The 25,965-nt window shown below is 31.9% G+C and overlaps 2 protein-coding genes across 3 annotated transcripts in view; both read left to right on the forward strand.

The window, feature by feature from the left end:
- LOC132744737 (uncharacterized) overlaps window positions 1-13,112 on the forward strand; it is a 91,572-nt gene extending 78,460 nt beyond the window's left edge. The window contains exons 24-36 of one of the 2 annotated variants that reach the window (XM_060733515.1): window positions 249-374; window positions 996-1,169; window positions 1,875-2,017; window positions 2,377-2,572; window positions 4,031-4,192; window positions 5,190-5,333; window positions 5,483-5,614; window positions 6,315-6,497; window positions 7,901-8,088; window positions 8,391-9,139; window positions 9,798-9,857; window positions 10,347-10,769; window positions 11,054-13,112. In XM_060733515.1, coding sequence (XP_060589498.1) covers window positions 249-374; window positions 996-1,169; window positions 1,875-2,017; window positions 2,377-2,572; window positions 4,031-4,192; window positions 5,190-5,333; window positions 5,483-5,614; window positions 6,315-6,497; window positions 7,901-8,088; window positions 8,391-9,139; window positions 9,798-9,857; window positions 10,347-10,769; window positions 11,054-11,111 — 2,738 coding nt within the window. In that variant the 3' untranslated portion in view covers window positions 11,112-13,112. The remainder of the gene's footprint in view (window positions 1-248; window positions 375-995; window positions 1,170-1,874; window positions 2,018-2,376; window positions 2,573-4,030; window positions 4,193-5,189; window positions 5,334-5,482; window positions 5,615-6,314; window positions 6,498-7,900; window positions 8,089-8,390; window positions 9,140-9,797; window positions 9,858-10,346; window positions 10,770-11,053) is intronic. The other variant, XM_060733516.1, reaches the window with a different exon arrangement.
- Window positions 13,113-15,917: 2,805 nt separating this feature from the next.
- LOC132744735 (uncharacterized) lies at window positions 15,918-24,788 on the forward strand. Its single transcript, XM_060733513.1, has 9 exons — window positions 15,918-16,142; window positions 18,744-18,815; window positions 19,381-19,554; window positions 21,214-21,298; window positions 21,879-22,045; window positions 22,445-22,615; window positions 23,245-23,585; window positions 24,178-24,226; window positions 24,486-24,788. Exons 1-9 carry the CDS (start codon window positions 16,067-16,069, stop codon window positions 24,737-24,739), a joined length of 1,389 nt encoding a protein of 462 aa, XP_060589496.1. The 5' UTR covers window positions 15,918-16,066; the 3' UTR covers window positions 24,740-24,788.
- The last annotated feature ends 1,177 nt before the right edge of the window (window positions 24,789-25,965 follow it).

A 25,965-nucleotide genomic window follows, 5' to 3' on the forward strand; every position in this document is an offset into this window, starting at 1 on the left:
TATCGGACATAACAGCACACACTTTCTGAACGAAAATAAGTATAATTGCTAAACGTGCTCGAAATTTTACTTCATCTTGTGGCTGTACATGTTTGAAACATGACAGTATCGAAATGTCACCATTGTTTTATGTCCTGCCAAACGCTCTTTTGAATGCGACATTCAAACAGTATATCATTTATCCAACGGAGAAAACTGTTTTTAAAATTAAGAAAAACTGTATAGTCTTTGAATTCCTTGTTTTACAGATAACCCAGCAAATGTTACCGCTACCATATTTCAATGGGATCTGGTCAATACTACGTTTTCTGTAACTTTCTGCGGGCGAGAAAGACGGAATATAGTCTGTAGTTCTTTTACGATCGACATTCGAGGTAACAGTTTAATATTTGATTGGTTGTTTAAATTAATCATTTTTTCACTATTAAGTTCAGTTGAATTAGCTTTATATTTCATTTATATATATATTTCTACAGAAGCATAAAGACAAATAGTTTGACAAACATCTAGGTATACAGAAGCATAAAGAGAAATAGTTTGACTTTCTTATATAGAACATCTAGGTCAATTTAAGCAGAAAGATATGCAAATGATAAATATGAAATATAGTGAGGAAAAATTATGAAAATCGATTTTGTTCTTGTGCCAGAATTTCAAAATGTTGAGTGATTTTGACTAAGCTACATCATGTACATGTACTAATGCTTTGATTGACGTCAATGAATATTTAATTGCTTTTAATTGTTTGTTTACTTTTAAAATATTTTTCGAGATGTACATAAACAGTAATATACATGTATATTTCTATCATATAATATTCTTAAAATCTAAATTCGTTCACCAAATTTACTCAAATAAAGAAGTAGCAGTGGTTTGCTTTTGTTTCTTTCTTTTTCATGTTTTTATTTATCTTTTTTGTTTCTTTTTTTAAATTAATTTATAAAAATTATTATAAAAATTATATGTCATATAATTCTGATTTCCATTTATTTTAGAATATTGCGGCCCGACACCCGTGTGTACTGACGATTCCACAACAGTTACAGACCAGAATGCGGTGGCTGGCTACGAAGTGTTTCAAATTACCGTCACCGGAAGTGGATACACGCAGTTAAATTACGTCATCACATCGGAATACCCGGACTTGTTCTCTGTTGATTCAATGACAGGTTTTTTTTATTGATATAATAAATGTAAGGCAAATAAAATGTTGATACATTATTTCAATCATTTCCCTGTGCATATTTTGATATATGTTTTTTCTTGAATTAAATCTACAAATACGACACGACAGAAAAAAGAAAATCTTTATTGTAGAATAAACTGTTATGACGTTGTTGAGGTCATGGTACGAAGATTATTTTCAATATATAGTTAAATTCGAAAGGTTTATAATGAAAAACATAACTGTAAGAGTACTACTTCTATCATGTTCTTGTATTTGTTTCTTACGGAATTTTATCGACGAATTTGCGCTTCATTGACATTTCTGTAAATTAAACTTCGAAAGACATCGCTAGTATTTGTTTAATTAATGAAAAACATTATTTTCTATTAACGATCTTTTCATCAGTTTTAAATGAGATACTATAGTAACGAGATAAACAAAGGATACTAGAGTGAAAATAGCTGGTGGGGCTTACATTTTACTTCGAGTTGCTGAATTTATCGAAATAAAAATACCGAGATAAACAAATATATTCTATAAAAATAAAAAAGGAAGAACAAAATTTTCAAAATTTTCAAAATTTTATCGAGATAACGAAATATCGAAGAAAAAGTCGATGTCGAGATAACGATAGTTGACTGTATCATTACGATATTAATTTTTATGATGAAATATTATAATTTTGAGAATGATTTTTTTCTTTCAGGGAGTATTACTATAGCATCAGCGCTATCTGTTACCAATCCGCCAAACCCCAGCACATATTCTCTGGTAGCGAACGTGCACGATACAGTCGCATGCGCTGTGGCCGCTTGCGCTTTTAGTGTAGAAGTCACATTTACAAATGAAGTAAGTTTCTTTAAATTTCGGCACTAGAATTTTTACTGGTACCGTGCAACCTGCGCAAAGCAATACCAAAGAGTTTTGTTCTATAAATTGCTAAGAAGTGATGCCTAAACAGAATAGCTTTATTGCAAAATTTCATCTTCGGAAGATTTGGAATTGCTGTTGCAGTGACTTATTTGCGTTCAACTTAGTATAATAAATTTAATCATGTGGATTTTTATTTTAGTACATCTACTATCATCACGGAAAGCTGTGCGTAGGTATTTATGTTGAAATATATTAAAACTGATGTATTTCTCAGACTAAAGCGGTCGTGTGAAGTTTGTATTTTAAAATTATCAATTGGAATTTTTCTTCTAAAGGATATATCTATTACCAATATGGCAAGTGTAAGCGTAGATATTCATGAGGACACGACAGAATCTGTAAAAATTGTTACCATAGCAACCTCTGATGCTAATACAAATGATGGAGTCACATGTGAGGTTGACGAGGCCGCTTCTACACCGGTTAATAACAGCATTTTCTTTGCTGTTGAAACAGACACTGGATCTAATGGTTTGGTTAATTGGTCTTATGTCTTTTGTTTCTAAATGTTTCACCAGTAAAGCTGGAAAGTCGCCATATGACCAATACTGTGTTGGTGCGACGTAAAACCCACTAACAACATCTATATGCACACATACTTTTTTGTTTTTGTCTCGCAAGTAGCAATGTACTGAGCAATTTTATTATTTGTGAGACTTTTGAAAGACCGCTTACTTTTTTATCACCACTTTGGGTTAAGACTCTGTTAAAATCATATATTCAGTACATTATTTACAAGATGTTTCCTCAATCTATATACATTTGTATCAATTTAAAAAAATAAGTAGCATGAGCAAACAAGTCCGATAGCTTTGCTGAAGGCTAATTTAAAGTATAAGATAAAGTATTCTAGTTATAACAATGTCTTACGGGCCGTCCTTCATCACCAAAATAATGCATTGAACATGAAAATTAATGTTGATGCAAATCAAAACAAACTATAATGCAATTCTATGCGAAAACCTTTTCTTATTATTCTCTTTATAAGGTTATTGTAAATACATACTTTAAATATCCAGAATATCTAATCAATATATGTACATGTTTAGATTTGTTATGCTTACATGGCGGTTGATTTGTGTCTTGGCGTATTTTTTTGCTCCGCGGGGCGCCTGGGTAAAGCACGAAAATACGACAGTGATCAATTTGTCGTAATTGCATGCTATTACGTTTTGCTGCGATGGCAACAAACAAAATCATAAAATTATGGCAAAATGGTCATTTTTGTCTTATGTCAAAGCTTATTTGAAATCTGGAAAAAAGTGATCCCTCGGAAGCATTAATCACAACAAAATTACATGAAAATCGCAGACTTGGTTTGATTGGTCTGTACATTAGGGATAATGAATAAGTGCAACATCCCTCACACCCCTATCATCAATGATCCCGAAGGACCAGAAACGTATAACAACAGTGAATTGAAGTACGGGGCAACATTTTACCGATGTCACTCGGCACTTGACACCTGCTGTTGTGAAGTATAAACATCTGGAAACAAAGTGATCCCTCGGAAGCATTAATCACAGCAAAATACCAAGAAAATAGCAGGGTCGGTTTGATTGAGTCTGTACATGAGGGATAATAAATAAGTGCAACATCCCTCAGGCCCTTGGCGGTTCTCAATTTTCAACACTTAATAGTGCTGGCATCAATGACCAGATAACACGAAAAACACGAAACTACGACAAAATGACATCTTGTAGTACTTTGCCTTGTTGCAAGCAAGGCAAAATCTCTAAATAAGGCAAGGTGACCACCTTGTCGTACTTTTCCATTTAAGGGCGCCAGGCAAACAAAAATAAGACGAAGTTGTTTCTGAGTCGAATTTCAGTGGTTTCGCCCGACATCCCGCGGAAAGTATATACACCATGGTACAAATCAGCCTCTTAATATTTATGTACACTTAATATTCAATTTGATTATTTAAAGTCTATGAACTGATGAGCAAAGAAGGGCCAGGTTTTGATTATGATGTTGCAGACACGTATAAAATAGTGGTCGTTTGTGAAGATAATTATGGTTCGTCTGACACAGCTACAGCAACGGTCTCTATCCTAGAGAACCAAATTCCCACAATGGATAACATAAATGGTACGTATTACATAACATATAGTGCTTTGACTTAATGTATTCAAGGTAGTTCATGATGTGTTTGGCTTTGTCAACTTTAAAGGCCATGGAGTCATACTAGTATTGAGTTTTTCGTGTAGTCAAACACAAACATGGACTTTTTACATAATAATATACTTGTATAAAGTTTTAAAACTCTAAAATGTGTTTATTCCTATAATCTTATTGTCAAATCTCAAAAGATTTAACAGAATGACTGCTTTTACATAGGAGTATTGGACGTAAACAGAATAAAATAATCGGAAACAAATTATTTTGTTGGCTTATAGTTTAAGTAGGGTTTTGATTTTGTGAATGCGTCATTCACTCTTTAGGAAAAGTACAGACCTGTTTCTTTATACAAGTACAAAGTATGTTTTCACAACATGCAGCAGTTATTATCGGACTATTATGCAACATTTGCACAGTAATTTATTATTTTGAGTACAATATAGATTTGTTATCGATATTTGGAACCGGAAAACGAACACGAGGATAAGCGGAGTACATTATGGATTTAACATGGATTTTAGACTTGGAAAATGAAAATAAGGCTAAATGGAGTTCAAAATGGATTTGATATATTATTTTATTGGAAACGACACTTGTACATTTATATGATATTTTTATGATTTGATCCTGTAATGGTTTCTTTTGGAATGTCACACTGAACAATGATTCGTTACATGGTATAATGCGTGGAAAATATAGCTTTATACTTTGTTTAAACTAACCACAGGATTTTGCATGTTAATGTTAAAACTACGTTAAGACCTGCTAAAAAAGAAATTAAAAATGGGATACATTTTTTATCATTAAAACTGATTATGATACAATGTTTTTCCATTGACTGCTGTGATAACTATAAAAACAATATGCTTTAAAATATAACTCTATATTACTACATTAAAGATATATTGAAATAATAATATTATCTGCTTCGGAAAGTCTGGTTCAATATTTATCTTCTTATTTTAAGCTGGAGATATTATTAACGTTGATCCTATGACAGTGAAATCTGGGGCCACAATATTTACACTACAGACCTCAGATGCTGAAAACGACCCTCTCGTGTATACATGTAATGTCACAGACAGCTTCGTTCCACTCCAGTGTTTGTCAGGTAAACGAATTTAATTTTTATTTTACTGGTCAATTCTCAGGATTAATAAAACGTTTTTCTTTGCTTTGTATTTGCACTTTTTTTTATTTTGCCAGGAAAATATTTTTTTGTATAAAAACATTTTTGATTTATTTTTCGTTTGTTAACAGATGGTGTCGTATCAATGAAACGAGATGTCAGAATCCCAGATGAAGAAGGTGAAATGTATCCTATCACATTGTGTATAGAAGAAAGCGTGCACAGTCACGTGGTTTGTGAGACTCTGAATGTTAATATTTCATGTAAGTGTTTGTTAATTCAAAATTGTTCTTGAAGTCTACTATTTGAAGTTAGCGTTGTTTTAAGATGTCATGATTATTCCGCGTCAATAATCTATATAAACTTTATCCGTTAAAATCACCCAAAACGACTTGTGTTTCAAGCCAGTTCATGGAGATTATTGTAAAGTGCCCACCATCAGTACCGGCATAAATTATTAAAATTCAGTATTAATTCTTATAAATTGATATAATACGATAGTTTGCGGCTCATGGTTCATACTGTGTGTACAAATTGAAGTCTTTTTGTTGAAAAATACGTCGCACCAACACAGTGAAGGTCATGTGGCGACTTTCAATCTGACTGCTAAAGGAAGGCATTATGTGTCCTCCGCACTTCTGACACAAGCGGACACCTGAGTAGAAACGACCAACGCTCCATAAGCTTACTTGATAAAAGAAGAAGGAATTAAAATAAAGAATAAAAGAATCAAAAGTCTCTGACAGCATTCGAACCTGTGACAGTAAGGGGCAAGTGGTTTGATAACAACGACTTTGAACGACCTCGGCCATTCATACCCCATGTAAACGACCACACACTGTATCTGTAATCACAAACCTTTGCAATGCAACCAAATTTATTATTCTTTTCTTAAAAAAGTCTATATATTCAATATACGGATAGATCGTGTAACATCAATTATATATTTATTATTTATTTTAGCCTCAAAAACGAATCCTCAACTTAATAATTTACCAGCGACTATAAGTTTTGCCGAAAACACCGCTGCTGATACAGCTCTATTCACGGTGACAGTTGAAGACCCAGATGCTTTAGACGTACATACGTATTCAATGACAGTTTATCCGAAAACTGCAAGCGCGGCATTTTCACTTGACGCCAATGGTAACTGCGGTTTATTAGTCCCCTACCGGTTTAACCGGAGGGGACTTTAGGTTTACCCTCCGTCCGTCTGTCTGTCTGTCCGTCTGTCCGTCTGTCTGTCAGTCTGTCAGTCCGTCAGTCCGTCCGTCCACAAAACTGGATCCCGCGATAACGCAAAAAGTACTGAAAATATTTTTATGAAACTTGATATATGGATAGATGGCAGTATGGAGATTATGCACGTCTTTTTTTTTTCTTCCTATGTTGAAAATTCTGGTTGCTATGGCAACAAATAGTCTGAAAATATGGCAAATTTAACACATAAACTGGATCCAGTGATAACTCAAAAAGTACTGAAAATATTTTTATGAAACTTGAAATATGGGTAGATGGCAGTCTGGAGATTATGCACATCTTTTTCTTTTCTTCCTCTGTTGAAAATTCTGGTTGCTATGGCAACAAATAGCCTGAATTTCAAGATTTCTGATTTAAATTTTTCAGCTTTTTGACTATATGTTCTTTATTTCTTAAGGTGTTTACTTCAAACTTTAAATATAAGTTCCTGGTCATCAACCACATCATATGTGACAAGGTTTATAACTCTAGCACAAAAAATATCAATATTACCTCCCTTGAACTTAGATTTTTTAGGGGAAAAAATGTTGTCTTTTTTAAATAACTTCTTTATTTCCTAATGTATCTACTTCAAACTTCATATATATGTTTCTTATTATCACTCGACATTTTTGAGAAGGTTAAATACTCTAGCAAGACTTATAATTTCCAGAATTATGTCCCCCTTGAACTTAGATTTTTTTCGAGAAACTGGTATTTTCACTCCAACTTCTTCATTCCTTACAGGATTTTCTTTAAAATCCCACATCGTAATAATATGACAAGGTTGTATAAACATAATTTCCTTACTAAGCATGGAAACTTAACACATTACTGTGATATAGACAAACTTATTTTATTATGTTTTGTGGTCGATATTTTCAAATACAGACTTCATCCTCAAATTCATTATAAATGGCAATACACAGGAGTGTATGACAATTAAAGAACTTTTTGAGGGACCGGTAGGGGACTACTGTATTGCCCGCAATACTATCAAATGCTTGTTTTTTATATTTTACAAGCTGCTGTGGTATTTTTTGGTCAACTTTTTAGACAAACAATATTGTCAATGTGCAATTGAATGACGAAATACGTATTCGATATTGTTGTTTCATTTGTCAACAAAACTGCTTCAAATGCTGGCAATTATTCATCTAAGTCTTTAGCTATTGGTATTCTTTGTGTAATAATTTTTGCTTGAAATTATTCAATTTTCTATCGTAAGGTCTTCCTGGAGTCAATGTATTTCTGTATTTAATTCTCTAATTTGAAACTATTTTCATAATTACACTTTTCTTTATTTTCAGCCGGAACTTTGACATTGTCAGAAGCTCTGGACTACGAGACATTGAATCATTATGAGTTTTTGTTCAGTGTTAGAGATGTATATTTACCTGGACTTGAAGAAAAATACTTAAACCTCAGCGTGACTGACGTTAACGAAGCTCCAGTACTTACATTACTTCAGACAACCTATGATACAATTGAACAATCAGTAAGTGAAAACATTGACCATTTAAAAAAATATGTATTGGAAACCTGAAAGTGTTCTTTCCTGTGGGAGATGGCCAAATTCAAAATAATGTTAATTATGAAAAAGTTATCTGCGCTTTACCTGCAATATTGAAAATCATGTGTATGGAAGATATGAATAAAAGTATTTTTATTCATTTCCTTAATTTGACGCATTTTTTAAATCTTATTATGCAATGATACAAGTCTAGAAGCGAAAAAGAAATATGAATTTATTTCTTTTCATAATCGCCCTATCTTATTAAAGCTATTTTATCTTTTAAGGCAGGATATACTGTAGCCACTTTGCAATATTCATGTACTGATGTTGACAACGGACAAACTATGACCATATCTCTATCGTCTGGAACTTACATAGCCTACTTCACTCTCGACCCCGCGACAGGCATAATCACGTACGCTCAAGATTGGGACTTTGAAAATGGCGTCGTTCCTCCTCAAACGACCTCCCTAGAGATCACTTGTGATGACGGAAATGGACTGAGTAGTACGGGGAATATCGTAATTAACATCGCTTTAGTCAACGAATTTTCGCCTGTTTTAAGTACAACATCTGAAGACATTATAATTTATAGTAATCAAACTCTTATTGATCCGTTGTTCACAGTCACTGCCACTGACAGTGACTTTGGAGATGACGGTGTATTTGAATATTCAATCCTTGGAGTTGGAAAAGGGTCAAAATACTTTACAATCAGTAGTGCAGGAAGTCTTTTTATATCAAACTACATCGACTGGAGGTACAATGCTACATTTGAATTCACAGTGCGAGTATCAGATGGCGAAAACGATCCTAAATATGCACATGTGAACGTAAATGTTACATACCTGACGTCGTTTGAGATACCTATCCCAACTAAAGAAAAGGCAAAGTGCATCCTTTGTACCAACATAGGCGTTACTGTTGTATCTATTCTATGTGTGGAAGGCTTTCTTTGCCTCCTGTTTTTCATCCAAATTTGCGTTCGTATGAGGGCATACGAAATATGTCAACTAAATCCTAAGCCTAAACTGTAAGTGATATATATGATATCGATTCTGATTTTAAGTTATGATTAATTATTGATTTTATTGATTATATTCATATTACTATTGGCTCGTTTATGCTGAAATTTAAAGCACATGGATACCACCTTTAATTCCGCATCTCGGAGCTAACTAGAACTGTTATCAACAGAAGGAACATAGCATCATGGCATTGGCCACAGAAGGGCTCAGAATTATCATTTCTGGGTCGAAAGACTGGCGCCTTTACTACTAAGCCACCGCTTTACTTGTAAAAAAGATTTCTATGAATAAAGATATTTTAAATTTATTTTATTAGATCTTAAGATAAAAAGAAAGATTGATATGCTTTTCAACCTTTTAGGAATGTAACGTTAACTCACGACGGCAGTCTACAATCACTTACAGCATAATCTGATTGTCTTGGACAATAAAAGATACTTTGTTTGCTATTTTGAAAAGTAACAACGCAACTAAATAATAAGTAATTATAGATATTTAATACAGTACTTTATACATTTTTATGTCGAAGCTTTTTTATTGATCATGAAGATAATCAATACTGCATATTGACTTAAAGCAGTTTTCACAGTTTTGCGAATCATTGTTTATTACATTTAGATAAATCTATATCTAATTATAATTTATTTCATATTTTCTACATAGAACAACTGTAACGGACATGAAAAGGGCTATAAATAAAACTATTAAAGAAAATACAGATCCGTAAGTCAAATTTTAAACTATAAACTAGATCCGTAAGTCAAATTTGAAACTATAAACTAAGATATATATTACTTGTGAGTTTTTACAAATGGCTCAGATGTGTTTGAACATGATATTAGCATAATCAAGAGTGAAATTTCACTACGCAAAAGAATCTGGGTATCATCACAGGATGTTGGAATCTCCCTTAATTTGTTTAAAATATCAAGTTGACTTGTCAATTTCTCAGTCGTGACACTATAAGTATTTTATGGAAAATTTTGAATTAAGAACTCCCCAATAGCAAATAGTGCCCGAAACGATCAGACGGTGATGCGTGCCAATCTTTATCTGCGCTCTTCAACTGGTTAGATTTAGGTGCCATTGAAAGGCTAATGCTTAAACAATAGCTTTTGAATCAAAAATATATAACCCCAAATTATATATTTGAATGAAACTGTATTTCAAAATTTATGAGTATCTTTATTTTACATTGAATATTTACTTTAGGTATAGACCAGGTTCAGAAATGATGAACCGAGCACTGCCTGATGAAAGACCTCCTTCGCCTTTTACTTACAACGCTCCACCAAGAGTAACTGTCGAGCCACCTCCTGCTGCCGAATACATTCCTCTAGAAGCGACAATCAACCTGAATAATGTATCTGACCCTTCGAAACCCAACAGCAGAAAACGTAAATTAAATTCTACAAGTATCACAAATAAGGCAACGAAAGTTAACAATGCACCATCGCTCTTCCAAAATAATTCTTTGGCTACAAATGCAATGAATCTTCCTTGGGGTACTAATGAAACAAACAAGTACGAATTCACAACTGGAGACGCAATGCTTTCAAGACCAGCAATCGCGGCCATTGATGCTGAAAGGTTCAGTCCTTTGTTTTCAAGGCCCGATGATTCAAAATTATATAGGTAAAGACGAACATATAATTGTTTAAATTTTTAGTTTAGGAAAACTAAACATTTAACAAACATTTCCTAGTCATTACAAGCAATGATGTATGTACATATATTACATTACTTTGAAGAAAATAAAATAATGAAAATACTAGTATATGCTGACATTTACTTTATCACTTCGTAAACATACATTGAAACTAATCAAAATGTTTCTTAAAATTAAAATTCATCTGGAATGTCTTTTCATATAACTTTATCATAGACATATCAATGCTGTTATTTTTACCAATTTTCAGTGACGATTCAAAGTATGTACGTGACATTGGTGCACCAGTTACTGCCATGGACTTCTAACTCTATATCTGAAAACGTTCCCATCGACATAATACATATTGCACATTGAAATTGTGGGCAACTATACTCAGATATTTTGCAAAAGTCGTACAGGTTTTGTTATCATGTTATTGCTGTTTAATTTGATGAGTTTATCAACATCTTTTACGTGTATGTCTTTGTGTAACGTTTGATAAACTTTTACAGCAGAAGTATGGTTGTGTTGCAGATGACAAATTATTGCTTTTTATCTTATTTTTCTTCAACTTATACATGTTTATTGCTTTGTTTGTTTAATTCCTGGATTTGTTTGTATCTTTATTATATTTTTGCTTACACGTGATCTTACTACGCAATATGTTCTTTAAAAGAAATCTTTTTACTAGTATTAATTTATTTTTACTTGTAAATCATCGCCTCCGTGGTCGAGGGGTTGGAGTCGATGACTTCTAATCCAGTTACATCTCATGCGTTGGTCCGATCCCGGGAGATGCTTTGATGGTTTAGCACGGAGGAAAGTAGTCTAGTACAGGTATAACTCTCCGGAAACGATGGTTAAGAAACTATCCGCCTATATGACTGAAATACTGTCGGGAAAAAGTGTAAAATGACAGAAAAAGACAAACACTATGTACCCTTTCATAGGTACACGTAGATTTTCCTTTTGTAATTAAACAAACAAACAAAAGGAAGAAGAAAGAGAAAGTTTTGTATTTATGAAATTACAAGGGTTATAACTTGCATAAAAAGTAAATTGTCATTGACCTATAAAATTGTTTGACAATTATTTAAATCGAAAGAATGTTTTAAATGCCTAAGGCTTTTGAGTGTTTTGTTACTTCTTTTGCATTTTTGAATAACTTTGTATAGATGACAAAATAGTTGACATCTACTTATTTAATGATGTATACATGTAATTCATTTCATTGTCATATACGTATGTTAATATATTAATTGTGTTACTACATTTTTTTCAAGCAAAACTGTTAATTAAAATGCAAATATTGTATTTGTGATATACAAATTGCACATCGACACAGTATTAGTCATATCGCGACATCCCAGCTTTACTGGTGGAGGAAGACCTAGGTGCCCTTCCGTGCATTATTTCAGGCACCATTGGGCACCTGAGGAGAACCACCGACGTTCCGTAAGCTAGCTGGATAGCTTCCTCATGTGAAAGACTCCAAAGTCCCTGTCGGGATTCGAACACACAGCGGTGAGGGGCAATTGGTTTGAAGTCAACGACCTTAACCACTCGGCCAAGGACGCCCCTGTAACATACAGTAAACAATGGTGGTTCTGCAATGATAGGTTACTGCTACCAAGAAACGTTATTATACTTTTAAAGTATAACCTGTAGATATTTATGTTTTGTCTTTCTTTCTCCTTAAATTTGTTTCAATATATTTAGCATGAAAGTGTTCCTCTTCATATGGAGAACACTTAAATACATTACATGTTATTACACAATCAGCATACGTTTTCTTGGTTTGTTTGAAAGAAAACTACCCATTTCATTCGTACTCATCAATATTTTAGGAATGAAACAAGACAGAACCATATTTGCGACTGTCTTGATTTGAATAACAAGAAGCACGCCCTTACAAACATTAAAGTTAATTTTATATTGTTTGAAAATTCGTTTAATAAATCGATACCCTACAATTGAGAGGGTTAAATGCCATTTATATTTTTGATAACTGTACACATAGTAAACATGTATCTTTTCAATAATTATAAACTACTTAATGCTGGTATTTTTGATGTTATTTTTTTTGTACCTCGCCAAGCAACAGGTTTTTGTTAGTTTAAATGAAAATCCAAATAAATTTCGTAAATGTTAATTTGTTGACATGCTTTGTTTATAACCTCTTAACATTATGTAAGGAATTGCGTGTCTAATCCCCCCATACATGTTTTATTGTATGTGAGTAGAAAGTGTACATGGATTCAATGTCGTACACCGTTATGCTTCTTGTTAAAATTTTGTCAGTGGAGTGGTGTAGGGTCATCTTCGCCAGAGTGGTCGCTGGCTTCAAACCACTTTTCCCTCACCGCTGTGGGTTCGAATTCCAGTAGTGACTTGTGATTTTTTCGTGTGATGAAGCTAAACAGCTAGCTTACAGGACCTGGGTGGTTTTCGTCAGTTGCTCGTTTGTGCCTAGAATAATGCAAGGAGGAACACCTCAGATCTTCCGCCACGAGTTAAGCTAGAAAGGCGCCATATAAACTCATCGGATTCGCGGTAATTGCAATTTTCACGTATCGAGTATGTTTTTATATTATCGTTAAAGTTGTCGGAACAAAAATCGTTTTCAACATTGTCAAATGCTGTGCTAAAGATATGCGTTATCATATGTTTTATTTAAATGGGATATATTTTATCAAAACGAATGCTAAAAAGAAGGGTAGTGTAAATCAAAATATCATTTTTCGGAAAGGTTTCATTCAACTGTAAAGTATTGATGTAAATGTTCATGCTACATCCAACAACTTCGTTGTTGATCATGCACACGATATATCTGCTCTTGCATGTACAGATGTTATCAGTTCTTTGCAAAAATGTACAAATAAACATCTTGTCCGCCTGCCACGGAACAGTGCGATGGCTGGACTCTGCTCTGGTTAATTAAGATTGGCCAAGATTTGGAGGGTAAACTACCACCATCAACATCACCTTTTTGAATATCCGTGAATTTTATTTATTCTAATATGCACAATCTATATTCATTATTATCTATTATTATGTGGTTTTCTATTAGGTAAAGCTGCTACGTGGTAATCAAAAAGAAAATATGTGTGTAATTAATACATTATATGTATGCATCGTTCATTTTGTATTTTTTTTAAATTAAGTAAATTGTTAATTCAACGGGATATATGGGGAACCATACAATGTAATTCTATAACTTCCAGTGCCTTAGGCCATTGAGATTTCTTTTATTTTGTTTTATTTTTCCCATAAAACACCGTTGCAACATAAGACCAAAAATTCAAATTCAAAGAAATTAATACTAGTATATAATCTGCTTTCACAAAATTTAGGTTATGTCGTACTTAATTCATTTTATCATTTTTAACCAAGTCATCATACAGCCAACCACACGTTTTAATTCAATGAAAGTCACGACAAATTTTAGGACCACGGTAGGTAAGGTCATACTAATTTAGCATCACAAGCAACCATCACAAGCAACTTTTCACGAGTAAAACGCAAAGCATTTAAACTATATTGCAATTGTTGATAATTCAAAAAAATATGTATCTGTTCAGAGGTTGGTTGTTGTGTAGGTGTGTTTTCACTTTTCATTTTTCATGTTAGTAAGCCACATTAAACTTACCAGAGCACATTTTAGCCACCGCATCGTTCTTTGCAGGCTGTACAGCAGTTACCAGCAGTTTACCAGTACTGTATCTGTTCATTATCAAAGTATTCATTTTTAGTCTTAGGATTCAGAAAAGTGAACACCAATAACCTAATTTTTTACTTTTTTATGTTTTATGTACTTAGTCTATATATTCAATTTCACGCTTCTGTACACGTTATAGGTCAATAGATTATTGTACTTATGCTTTTGAGAGTCGAGGACATATATCATGACTTTTCACAGCTCCTTTGTTTGTTTTGCTTTTTAAACAGAACGAGACTGTGAAAGTTTATGTGGAACTTTCCAACTTCACAGATGGAAGATAACAAACGAGCTCCTTCGTGCGATCGACCTGAATAGACCCATTAATCTTCCGTAAATATGTATCCGTTTGAAATGATTGATATATTTTGAGCTGAATTATGTTGCCATAAATCCGGTGAATTTCCATTAATTTTATTCTTCACGTATCTTGAATAATTACACAAGGAGGAAACATTTAAAAACAATCTTTTTTTTTCTTCGATAAGTAGACCCGATACATTTAACACGAATACTTTAACCACAGAGCTTCCGTTGCAAATATGAGTTTACAACCATTTAAACGCTCATTCAGGATAAATTCTCGGAAAGTTGGCCGAAATTACCGATGTTACATCGGATATTCAAAAAAAAAAAAAAAAATAAATAAATAAATAAAAGAAAAAAAAAAAAAGAATAAATTTAAGAAAGATACATTGTATTTCATTTCTATATCTAGCGTTCAAAACCTTTTATGTATGCATATTTAACAGGTCAAAAACGTAAAAAAAATTGTATTGCTTTTCTTGAAACTTAAAACATTTTCTTTCCTGAGATTTTATAATATGAAAATTGTTTCTGTTCAATGTATGTAAACATTTATTTTACTGTCTTATTTTCAATAATCTTATTTCGAAAAGTTAAACGTGAATTATTCATATCAATACAGACATTTAGAATTAAACTGGAAAGTTTTTCCCCAACTTGATCCATTACTTATAACAATTGTTCTACTGATCTATATTGCCTATGACTCGTTGACAACAGTAGTTAAGCTCTAACATAGCCGGATATATTGTTGCTTTTTCATGGTAATTAAGAAAATCCCGGCAATGTTACACGTTTTATTGTTCATGGTAACCTTTGAATTCTTTGTGAAACTCTGATGAAATCTCCGTACGGCTAGTTTCTAATGTAACTTTTATTACTATTAAAGTACGTGAAATTCCTCATCATGGAAATGGTGTTGTTATAGATGATGATGTTTACCGCGATCGTAGCAACAATTATTGCTTACTGTTCTACTAAGTTCGCGTATTTCGATCGTCGCCAACTTATTGTCTTGACCGTACTGTTGTTTATCTAAAATTCTTTTACCTTAGATCTGAAAGAACGGTTGTTTTAAGTACTTAATGATTGTAGATTATGTAGATTTGTGGTTGTAAAGCTCTAAGGTCTGGTTTTGCTGATCGTTTTATACTCTCCCCCAGTTTGTAATTGCGTTACAACATTACCGCACTTGCAGCTCGTCACAGCCTCACAAATGTCGTTCGAGTACTGGCATATATTTCCGCTTGGTACATCATGAGATTTCGGAGATATTTGGACATTTTATTCGTTTTTATTCTGTTTACCAAGACGACGTTTGCTCAGGGTAATTGTAAGTATTTCAATTAAAATCATTATTATATTTTCTTATATTATCATAACCAGAACGTTTATGATAAAATGTTGGTTTCTTATTCAGAACAGATTAAAAATTTTCCCCGATGGACATATATATATCATATTCCTTAGATTATTTTAAATTAGATAACATGCCATCAGAATATGCTTGTTCAATAATTATCTTATATACCTTATTTTACATCGGAAACACATTTTTCGCTTTTACGAAGCCGTGTCTTCAAACGTGAAAAATTTAACAATTTTATACTGCTATAAGAATTTTCTTACATAATAGTATTCAAGCTTTAAAATACTCATGTATGATGTCATGAAATTAATAAAGGTGAATAATGGCACGCATTTGAAGTAGTTTTGCTTTTTTTCATACAAAACTTTGGACTACACAAATGCTTATCTTAGGACCGTGGTCCTTACCAAAGTTTTATGTGCCTGTTAACAATATTTTGATTTTTGTAAAAATCACAATTCTTATGTTTTTATATTTGAGATCAACCATATACGCAGTTATACATTTGTATGTGGTCAAAGTGTATTATTTTCTTTTATTTTAACAAATAATATGCTTAGTACAGTAATATTTGCTCAAAATGGCTTTAAAATATTCATAACAGCTGTTAGTGAAAATGCACCTAAGCTTCTATCTTTCCAATTTTTGTTTATTATATATATTTTAAGATAACTTAAACGTTTAAATTTTCTTAATGAAAATGTCATTTAATAAGTGTCTGAAATATAGGAATGTGAACAGGTAAAGTTACGATTTCGTTGAACAAATATCTCGGTACATTTAACCACATTTACCATGTGTTGATTAACAGATGAGTTGAGAGCATTTTCGTTGAAAAGAAATTGATTGAAACGCCAACTGAAAAAAGCACCCCCTTTAACAGAATAACAGACAGAACTCTTTTTTGTTTTTAAAATCGTCAATCTTACAGAAGTAACACAAAATCTATTTTAAATTAAAATGCGTCTTCGATATTTATGTATGAACGGAGAAATATGATAAAGTAAATGAGTGTTATTTTATATCAATTTTTTAACATTGTTGCTATAACTGTTAATACTGAAAGCGAACTATGACTTTGACATATTAAAAAGATGCTTTGATATTTTTAAACATCATTTCTGCTGTATTTCTGCATTTGACCAAAATTGGATTAACTTGAACTGTTGATTAATACCACATGTAAAAGATATATGTGTTATATGTCGTTATTTCCCCATCCAGATAAGAATTACATAACTTTTTAATATTATATTTCAGCATTTTATTATGAATTCTTATATGAAAAATCTTTATGGCCTAATTCTGTTCTGAAAACTCGTTTCTGTTGTTTTTTTTTACTTGCGACAATGACATGTAATTTGCTATAACGTTTTATTCAGACAAAAATTATGTACTGCTTAATCAAAATGAGGTTGTGATGATGGCTGCCTTTATTGTTTTTAGATAATTTTCCATGTTTAAATTCATTTCAGCGTAAATCATGCACGAAAATTTGTCATAAATTATGATTCTATTCAATTCTGTTATTTAATTTTAAAGCAGCATGCCTGTATATATGTATTAGTTGTTACGAAATTTGAAATAAACTCATGTTACCGAATTTGCACTTCTACGTGATATAAGGCTTAATTTCAACAAAAATTCCCTAAAATACTAAACGTTTGGAGATGTTTCTCTTAATCTGTTAGTGACGGGGTTAATTGGCGGTGTTGATAATTATATCAATTTTTGCACACAAAAAATTGTATCTCTCACCTGAATGCGTTAACACTTTTTAAACTATAAATGACTTGTATAAAGTTTATTTCTGGAAGATCAATTTTATTCATATGAAGGTGTGCTGCTTTAAGCGTAAATTGCAATCATAGGCGGGCTACTTTAAGCGTAATTTGTAATTGAAGACGTGCTGCTTTAAGCGTAATTTGTATTTAAAGGCGTACTGCTTTATTTGTAATTTGGGATCAAACGCCAGCAATTATTAAGTATTAACAATAATTTTTTATCAAATAAATATACCATAGTTGATCAAAGTCATAAAAGTTCTATTGAAACTTAATTATGTACAAATTATTGGAATTTTACAGTAACAGCGAAATGTATATGTTTTATTATAATTTATCTCTAGTAAAGCGGGTTGCTTAAACCCCATCTTCATATGTCTAAACTACTAGTATTACTTTTGTAGTTATGAATATTTTGACAGGTTAAATTCCTCTCTATTAACGGATATTTGTATGGTTATATTGGATACATTATAATAATAGAAACAAACGTTTATTAACGGCCAAAATATCAGTTAGGAATCTTTATTAACGAATTTATTATATAGCAAACTTTTGTTTTAAAGGAAAACATGAAATTACCTTATTTCACAACAGCCGTGTATATAGCTTATATCAACGCCATGGTTATCCAACGAGAAGCGCCATAACAAACTTGCAGTATTCAACTGCGTCCGGATATCGACTTTTTAATTTACTTGTACATTGTAAGCCCTTATATGAGTTTGACCACAGCATATTTAAGATGATTTTACAATTGTTAACACTGATTTCATTTCAGCTTGTACTGACGACAGCACAGCCGGTCCCGATGATCCACATTCATTTGACAAAGCTTTTGACGCTGACAAAGGTATAGATAGACATTACGTCATATAGTGTTTATGAATATTATAATTAACTATGAATGATAATTAACTGTAAATACGTATAAAAGTCCTAATTCATTTATTGAATTAACCGTGATCAGTTTTCATTTTAAGAAAACTACTGTGACACCAACATATGACAATATGCACTAACAATCAGAGGACAAATTACAAAACCAACACATATTGTCCAATAAATCCAAAACAAAAGAAAAGTTACATTATATTTCATTAATGAAGCAATCACTAACTATTTGGCACCGCCAATATTTATAACTCTCTTCCTGATATCAATAATTAAAGCTGGTAGCATACTTAAAATAAGTCGTTTTGATTAATGTTTACATCGTGTTGTTGAACTTGAATTTTAACAAAGGGTCTACCGTGGAAATAGGAAGAAATGCATTTCCAAGTTTTATGTCATCCCCAGTTTTGGTATGTATGGTAAAATAAATTTGTATGCTCTTTAATTAATCTGTCTGTGGTGTCATCCATCCATCCATCCATCCATACATATATCTATATTATTTACTTCTCTTGTTTTAACAGGATATGGTTACGTAGTATATGGTGACTTGTACAGGTTTGATTGTTGTGGTACGGTGAAAAGATGGGATTTTTCCATTGGTGACAACGGTAAAATAGAGCTACAAATATGGCGACCTGTCGACAAAAAAGGCAAAATATTCAAACTAATTGGGTTCAATGAATACACCGTAACAAGTAAGTTCATAAATTGATTTTGGGATTTACTGCATACCAATTCTGCTTGAAATAGTATTGCACGGTCGTGCATTTTTAACGTGACGTCATTTGCGTTATTCATACAAAGCGTAAAGACGTTATTTAGCGTATTGAAAATAATATTTAGTGTGAGTTTGCATATTGTAACTATTGTGACTTGGCTTCTTATTACAGTGATTGTTGTTGTGAACGTTGCACTATAAGCGCGGCAATTCTTCTAGTCTCTCTGTAAACAGTATCTTAATGTTTGTGCTAAGTTGAATGATGTATTTGTAAGGCTTCTTTTTTATTCAATTTATTGAAATGGTTGAAAAAATAGGCTCTCATCACATAATTTCATCCAGCTAGTTCAATAAATTTATCTTACTTCTTAATACAGGTTTACTCAAATTTTTATTTTATGTAATGAATTTAAATGGAATATTAATCTTAATTCGTAATATACTCATTAATTTCTTTTATGTAATGAAGTAAAATAAAAAAAAATAACATAAATTTAGAAAATAATAAATAAATAATTAAATAATAAAATAAATAAATAAATATAAAAATAAATAAATAAATTTATAAATAAATAAATCTATTTTGTAAAGATGCACCTCGATACACTTTTCATTACTTTGTAAAAATATATTGATATTAATATTATTTCATTATATAAAATATGAAGCACATCCACTCTCTCAATGGGATTATTATACATTACACTAGTTATTTTTCCTATCAAAAAATGATTATCTAAAATTTTTACTTAAGATGAAAGAGTTTGCTTTTTTTCTCAAGTTGCTTGAAATGAATACTTCATCATCAATTACCGACAGCATGATTATACTTAACCCCGACACTTTAAATATTCACTTAAAATGAAATGAAATTCATTGAATTGTTTAGGCTATTCCTTATTTTCTTTCCCACATTAATGTTATTGCCGTTCTTACTGTATCGCCCAGTTGTATCTAAGCGATCAAGTATTGCCCCGGAAAAATGCTCGTGTGTCCACTACATCAAATCATTGAAATGTATAAAGAAAGTAATGATGTTAGATGATGTACCATTAAAATGTCAATTCAATATCAAACGTTGCCACCAATAAAGAATGTTGTTCCGCACGGGAAGAATAAGTTTTATTGCCGTCGCATTATAAAGTATTGACGAAAATGTACTTTAAATTTCAAGACCTGGGGTTTTGTAAATTTGTGTGTTCCAATATAATTATATATAATTGAAATAAAATCCTGTATCCGTTATTTCAAATATTTTAGATTAATTATCTATGATCAAAATTCAAAATGCATTTCAGATACAGTACTTTCAATCATTTTTGCAAGATTAGCAGTGATTTTATAACGTGTAATATATAACAACTACAAAGTGGTAGCAAACCGAAAGTAGAGATAAAAAAACGCAACAATTTTAAGGCAAATATGATGTATCAATACAATTATATACAAAATATAACGAGATTCTAATGTCACACGTGCATTAGGCATTAAATAAGTTAAACCTTAAAAATAAATGTAAATACTTTAATGAATTGTTTAAATAAATACCCGTTATGAAACTAGACATTTTTCCTTATTATTCCCACAACATGATGTATAATAGATCATATGTTATTATGTTTTTATTTCTGTACAGATAAAAATAGAAAAAGTGGCTTTGTAACCTTTGATGTCCCAGATAAAGAACGTTTGTCTACTGAAGAAGATGACGTCATTGGTTGGTAAGTAAAATAATAGATAACATGATATATGGCTTCAAAAGTAACATTAAAATTCTATATGAAAAATTCAAATGCTTAAATATTGCATTAAACCTTAACATGATTATTAAGATTAAAAAAATGAATAAAAATATGTGGATATATGTAAATGACTTAAAAACAAAAAAAAAAAAAAAAAAACCAAAAGAGAAGAAAGAAAACTCGAAAACAAACAAACAAACAAACAAACAAACAAACAAACAAACAAACTAGAGTCTATAATGAAAATCGATGTTTCTGAAAGTCTCACAATCGTACATGTTATGGAATACTGTCAAAATGGTTTGTTGCATAAACGAACGATACAATTGTATTTATAACCGTAACTCTTTTATAATAAACGTTTATATTTATTTTAGATGATTAGTTAGTTAAGTATAAAGATCTAGAATACGGTAATTGAATTAAATGTTTTGTTGTGTGTATCATCATAGTTCTTAAATGATATTGAAGTATACGTGGCAGTGTGTGAGTAATAATTCTTGAAGTGAAATGTTAATATTGGTGTCAACTTTATACTTGTTTTTGTTTTGCTCTCAAGGTACGCTCCCGGGGACTCACTGATTGAGTATACCGACGGGACTTCATATGACGGTATATGGAAAGTTGCCCACGATGATAATCTCAAAGTCGGAGACTCTGTAGATTTTAGCGGAGGTCTTGACCAAGGGTCAAGAACGTACGGAATTCAGGCGACATTAGCACCAAGTAAATATATTTTTACTATTAGAGAAAATCGCACAGTTTTAAAGTGTATGCATGACCTAACGTTGTGGCTATAGTACGTAGGTAAAACCATTTTCATTATCATTTTGTTATTAGCTATTTTGTTTAATATTTTGAAGACAATAATCAATTCAAGCTATAATCTTTGCAAAATGAGATATCAGTAAAAAAGGATATAATGCATATACATTATGAATGTATATGCATTATATGACTTCATGACTTTCCGTTTGAATGATCGCTAAAAAACGGGGGATGATCTGTTTAGGCAGAACCACTAAGCTCTCTAAGAATAGGATCGAGTCATGAGTATGCCAAGTCATACACGTACACAGTTGGTATATTTGTATTAAATGCAAATACATGTTATACATTTTCCAGACACAGCTCCAAAATTTGATCCAATGCCGGATAAGAAAATCAGCATGGATATCAACGTGGGGACTACAATTTATACGGTAAAGGTAGATGACGCGGATCCAGCTGATGTGGCAGATTTAAAGATGGAAATGACTACTAAAAATGATTTCTTTATGTTCAATACCCAGACAGGTACTATCTCTATTTATGTGCACTTCATGTAAAATTTTAGCCTGCCAATTGGATCTTCCCAGCTTTTGGATGTTAGAATAATTTTATTTCCTTTCAATATTTAAAGTGTATCTATATTAAAATATTTTGATATTGTAGAAACTCATATAAAACACCGTCTATAGAAAAAGAGCATTTCAATTGCGACTGCGAATTCGATTAGGAATTTCAATGAAACATTCATCAAAAGCCTGCCTGAAGCTAACATATAGACAATCTTAAATCTGTAAGGAAAGCTCTTGATAGAAATTGTCATAAAAGAATTTTTCCGTGGAGATAAAATTTGATTATATTTTACCAGGACTTGTTTAAAATAATCACAAAAGAAAACAACCGTTAACGCAAGAGAACGCCTTTTTATTTTCAAAATAGTCATAATAAATAAATAATTAAATAAATGCATAAATAAATGAATAAATAAATATAAATGTCCCAACCCCTTCCCGCTTAAAAACCGTACATACATTTTGTTTTCAATTGTTTAATTCTCAAAATGCTCTTATTCGCAATAAACTGCATGTTCAGTTATCTGTTGATAATAAAAACATGTTTCTATAAATGTTTATTAAACATCCATTTACGAACCCCAGGAGATGTCATAGTGCAATCGACGATAACTGTTCCAGTAGGCGGACAAACAGTCACACTTGACTTCAAGGTAACTGATCATTGTGGAGCCGAAGGCACCGGGTCTCTACAGGTCCAGATCGACTACGTTGGCGACCCCAACACAACGCCCACTACCACGAAGGCTAAGACCTCTAAGACAAGTCCAAAGGTAAAAACTACAATAACTGATAAAACTACCACCGATGTGAAAACTACAAAAGAAACTAAAATCACTGAAACATCTGTTGCCCCTGTTGCAACAGACAAAAATACAGACAAAAATGATAAAACAACCGCCAAACCTGACCTCTCTACGGACCAGGTAAGTAATAACAGAGGGATGGTTGTGTATCTTAAATTTACTAATTTGCGACAGACATTTCTACGTAAATATAACAATATGATGAATGTAAGAGAAAATGTCATTAGATTCATTGTAATATAACAAAATAGCAACAATTCGATTACAAAGTCAAACGATATGTTGCACTTAAATTAAAACTTAATATAACAATTTTTCATATATCTTATAATAGAAATATCCTGCTATACATTGTTGTCAATGATAAGGTAAACGGATGAAGCGACTTCGGACTTTGAACGGTCTTTTTTTCTGTCAAAAATCACGTGGTATAAGTTGTCAGTCATGTGCGAAGAAAATGGTTATTGCTGGTTAGTTATCCAGGAACTTCAGCGGATTATGTGATCTGGCCGCCATATTATAACCGAAAATCTATTAAAATTGGGGTAACACCCGAATATACAGAACAAACAAACAAAAATAAAAATAACGCGTTCAAATTGTTATAATAAATCAATGATTTTTATTATTTAAGAATTAACAAGCCAAAATATTATTTCTTTTATATGTGAAAAAGAATTCATACTTAACATTTACGACATTATCATTTAAGGACCCCTCAAATGGCACGATGAGTGCTATGACTGGTGGATCATCTGTAGGTATGTACACTTTATGGTATATTTAGACATTAAATGATATAAAATATGTACATTTGACGTAATACAGTCAGTCAGTCGGTCAGCCAGTCAGTCAAACATGTATATTAGTTTTTTTATGTAATCGACAAGAGAACGCATACAAATATTTATTTTGTTTATATGTTTTTGAGACTCGCATGAGGTTCATAGTACATGTCTTCAAATCCTATCTACTATATTACAATTCAATGATGCTGTTCATTCAAATTCTCAAATTTAGATGCTGCGTTGATTGGTGGTATTGTTGCTGGAATTGTCGGACTGATTATTATTATCGTGGTAACAGTTGTGTGTGTGGTAAACAAGAAAGCAAAAGTGAGACCATCGGGTAAGGACCCAGAGAAAGCTAATAACGCTTCTAAAGACAATGCAAAAAATGACGCCAAAGACAAGCCGAGTCCAACGGATAAAAAACCGCCAAGCGACTCAAAGTCAACAATGAATGGAAAACCACATGTAAAGGATAAAGGATAACAATTGTATATTAGATTTTCAATGAAAGAGGGGGAACATTTGTATGTAAACGAAAAAAGTTTTTGATGTAGACAAAGCACGGAAATTGTCATCATTTTTATGTTTTTTTTAAACATGTGTTACGTAACGCGGAATTGGAAGAGATATTTGTGTATATTTTGACAATATTTTAATGAATCTTTGTATATATAGAAACACATCATTAAATCATCATCTATGGCTAACTTGAATACTAACTAGTATTGGATCACTGTAAGTTTAACAAAACCTTCATGTAAATCAAATTTAATTTACTATTTTTTTAACACCTGAGGATAGCCAAAATCAAAGTTCCTGTTCCGGCACCATATGACCTAAAATGTTTTGTTGCGCCATATAAACCAAACAAACATACAAACAAGCAAGATTTAGATCCGTTTTTGTTTTAAATACATAAGTATTCTTATTCTTTTCAATTATAAAAAAGAATCACGGGTGACAATTATGATGCCTATTTGGCTGACAACACTGTCAAACGTGTATCCAACGTTTTTCTACTTAACCGAAAACTACTGCCAGTTTACACAATATGATCTGTTTGTTTTCTATCCTGATTTTGACAAAAGCAAACTATGCAATTAAAATGTAAGATTATATGCCCTCAGTATATGAATCTATAAACTTTTAAGGGCTTTTCGCTGGCCAAATAGCAAAAATTCGCCATGCTGTAATTTGATTTTGCGCTTATCAGTAAAATACTGAGTTTTATCAGTGATATATAAAATCTTCAAGACACATTGTTATAATTTACGAAAATGTTTTTCATCTCTATAAAATAAGACAGAAGTATGTGTTTAACAACGAATACATGTAAGTTATTTTCAATTTTACTGTTCTGGACGTTTATTACCAGTCTGCTGCATAAATTACAAAGTTATGATTTTTTTACTGATTTATCTGAATATACATACATTTGTTTTTGCCATATTTTGTTCCAATTATTCAATGCCTTCACAGTTTGAAAGTAGATATGTCCAAACGATTGATTGAGTTATTAACAGAATAAACAAAAATATTAGTATAAATAAAACTTATTTGGTCTTAACGCTTCAAAATCTTTGCTTTTATTTATAATAAAACTATCTTGCATGTGTGTCATTATTAGAAAAAATAAATCATTTTTCTTTTTTACTTCCCGTCTTTATTAGATCATTATTTGTTTGTTGTATAACGGGGCCAAATTGCTT

The sequence above is a fragment of the Ruditapes philippinarum genome, unplaced genomic scaffold (genome assembly GCF_026571515.1).
Source record: "Ruditapes philippinarum isolate M1 unplaced genomic scaffold, ASM2657151v2 ctg8836_1_1_1_1, whole genome shotgun sequence".
In the NCBI taxonomy this organism is placed as follows: Eukaryota; Metazoa; Mollusca; class Bivalvia; order Venerida; family Veneridae; genus Ruditapes; species Ruditapes philippinarum.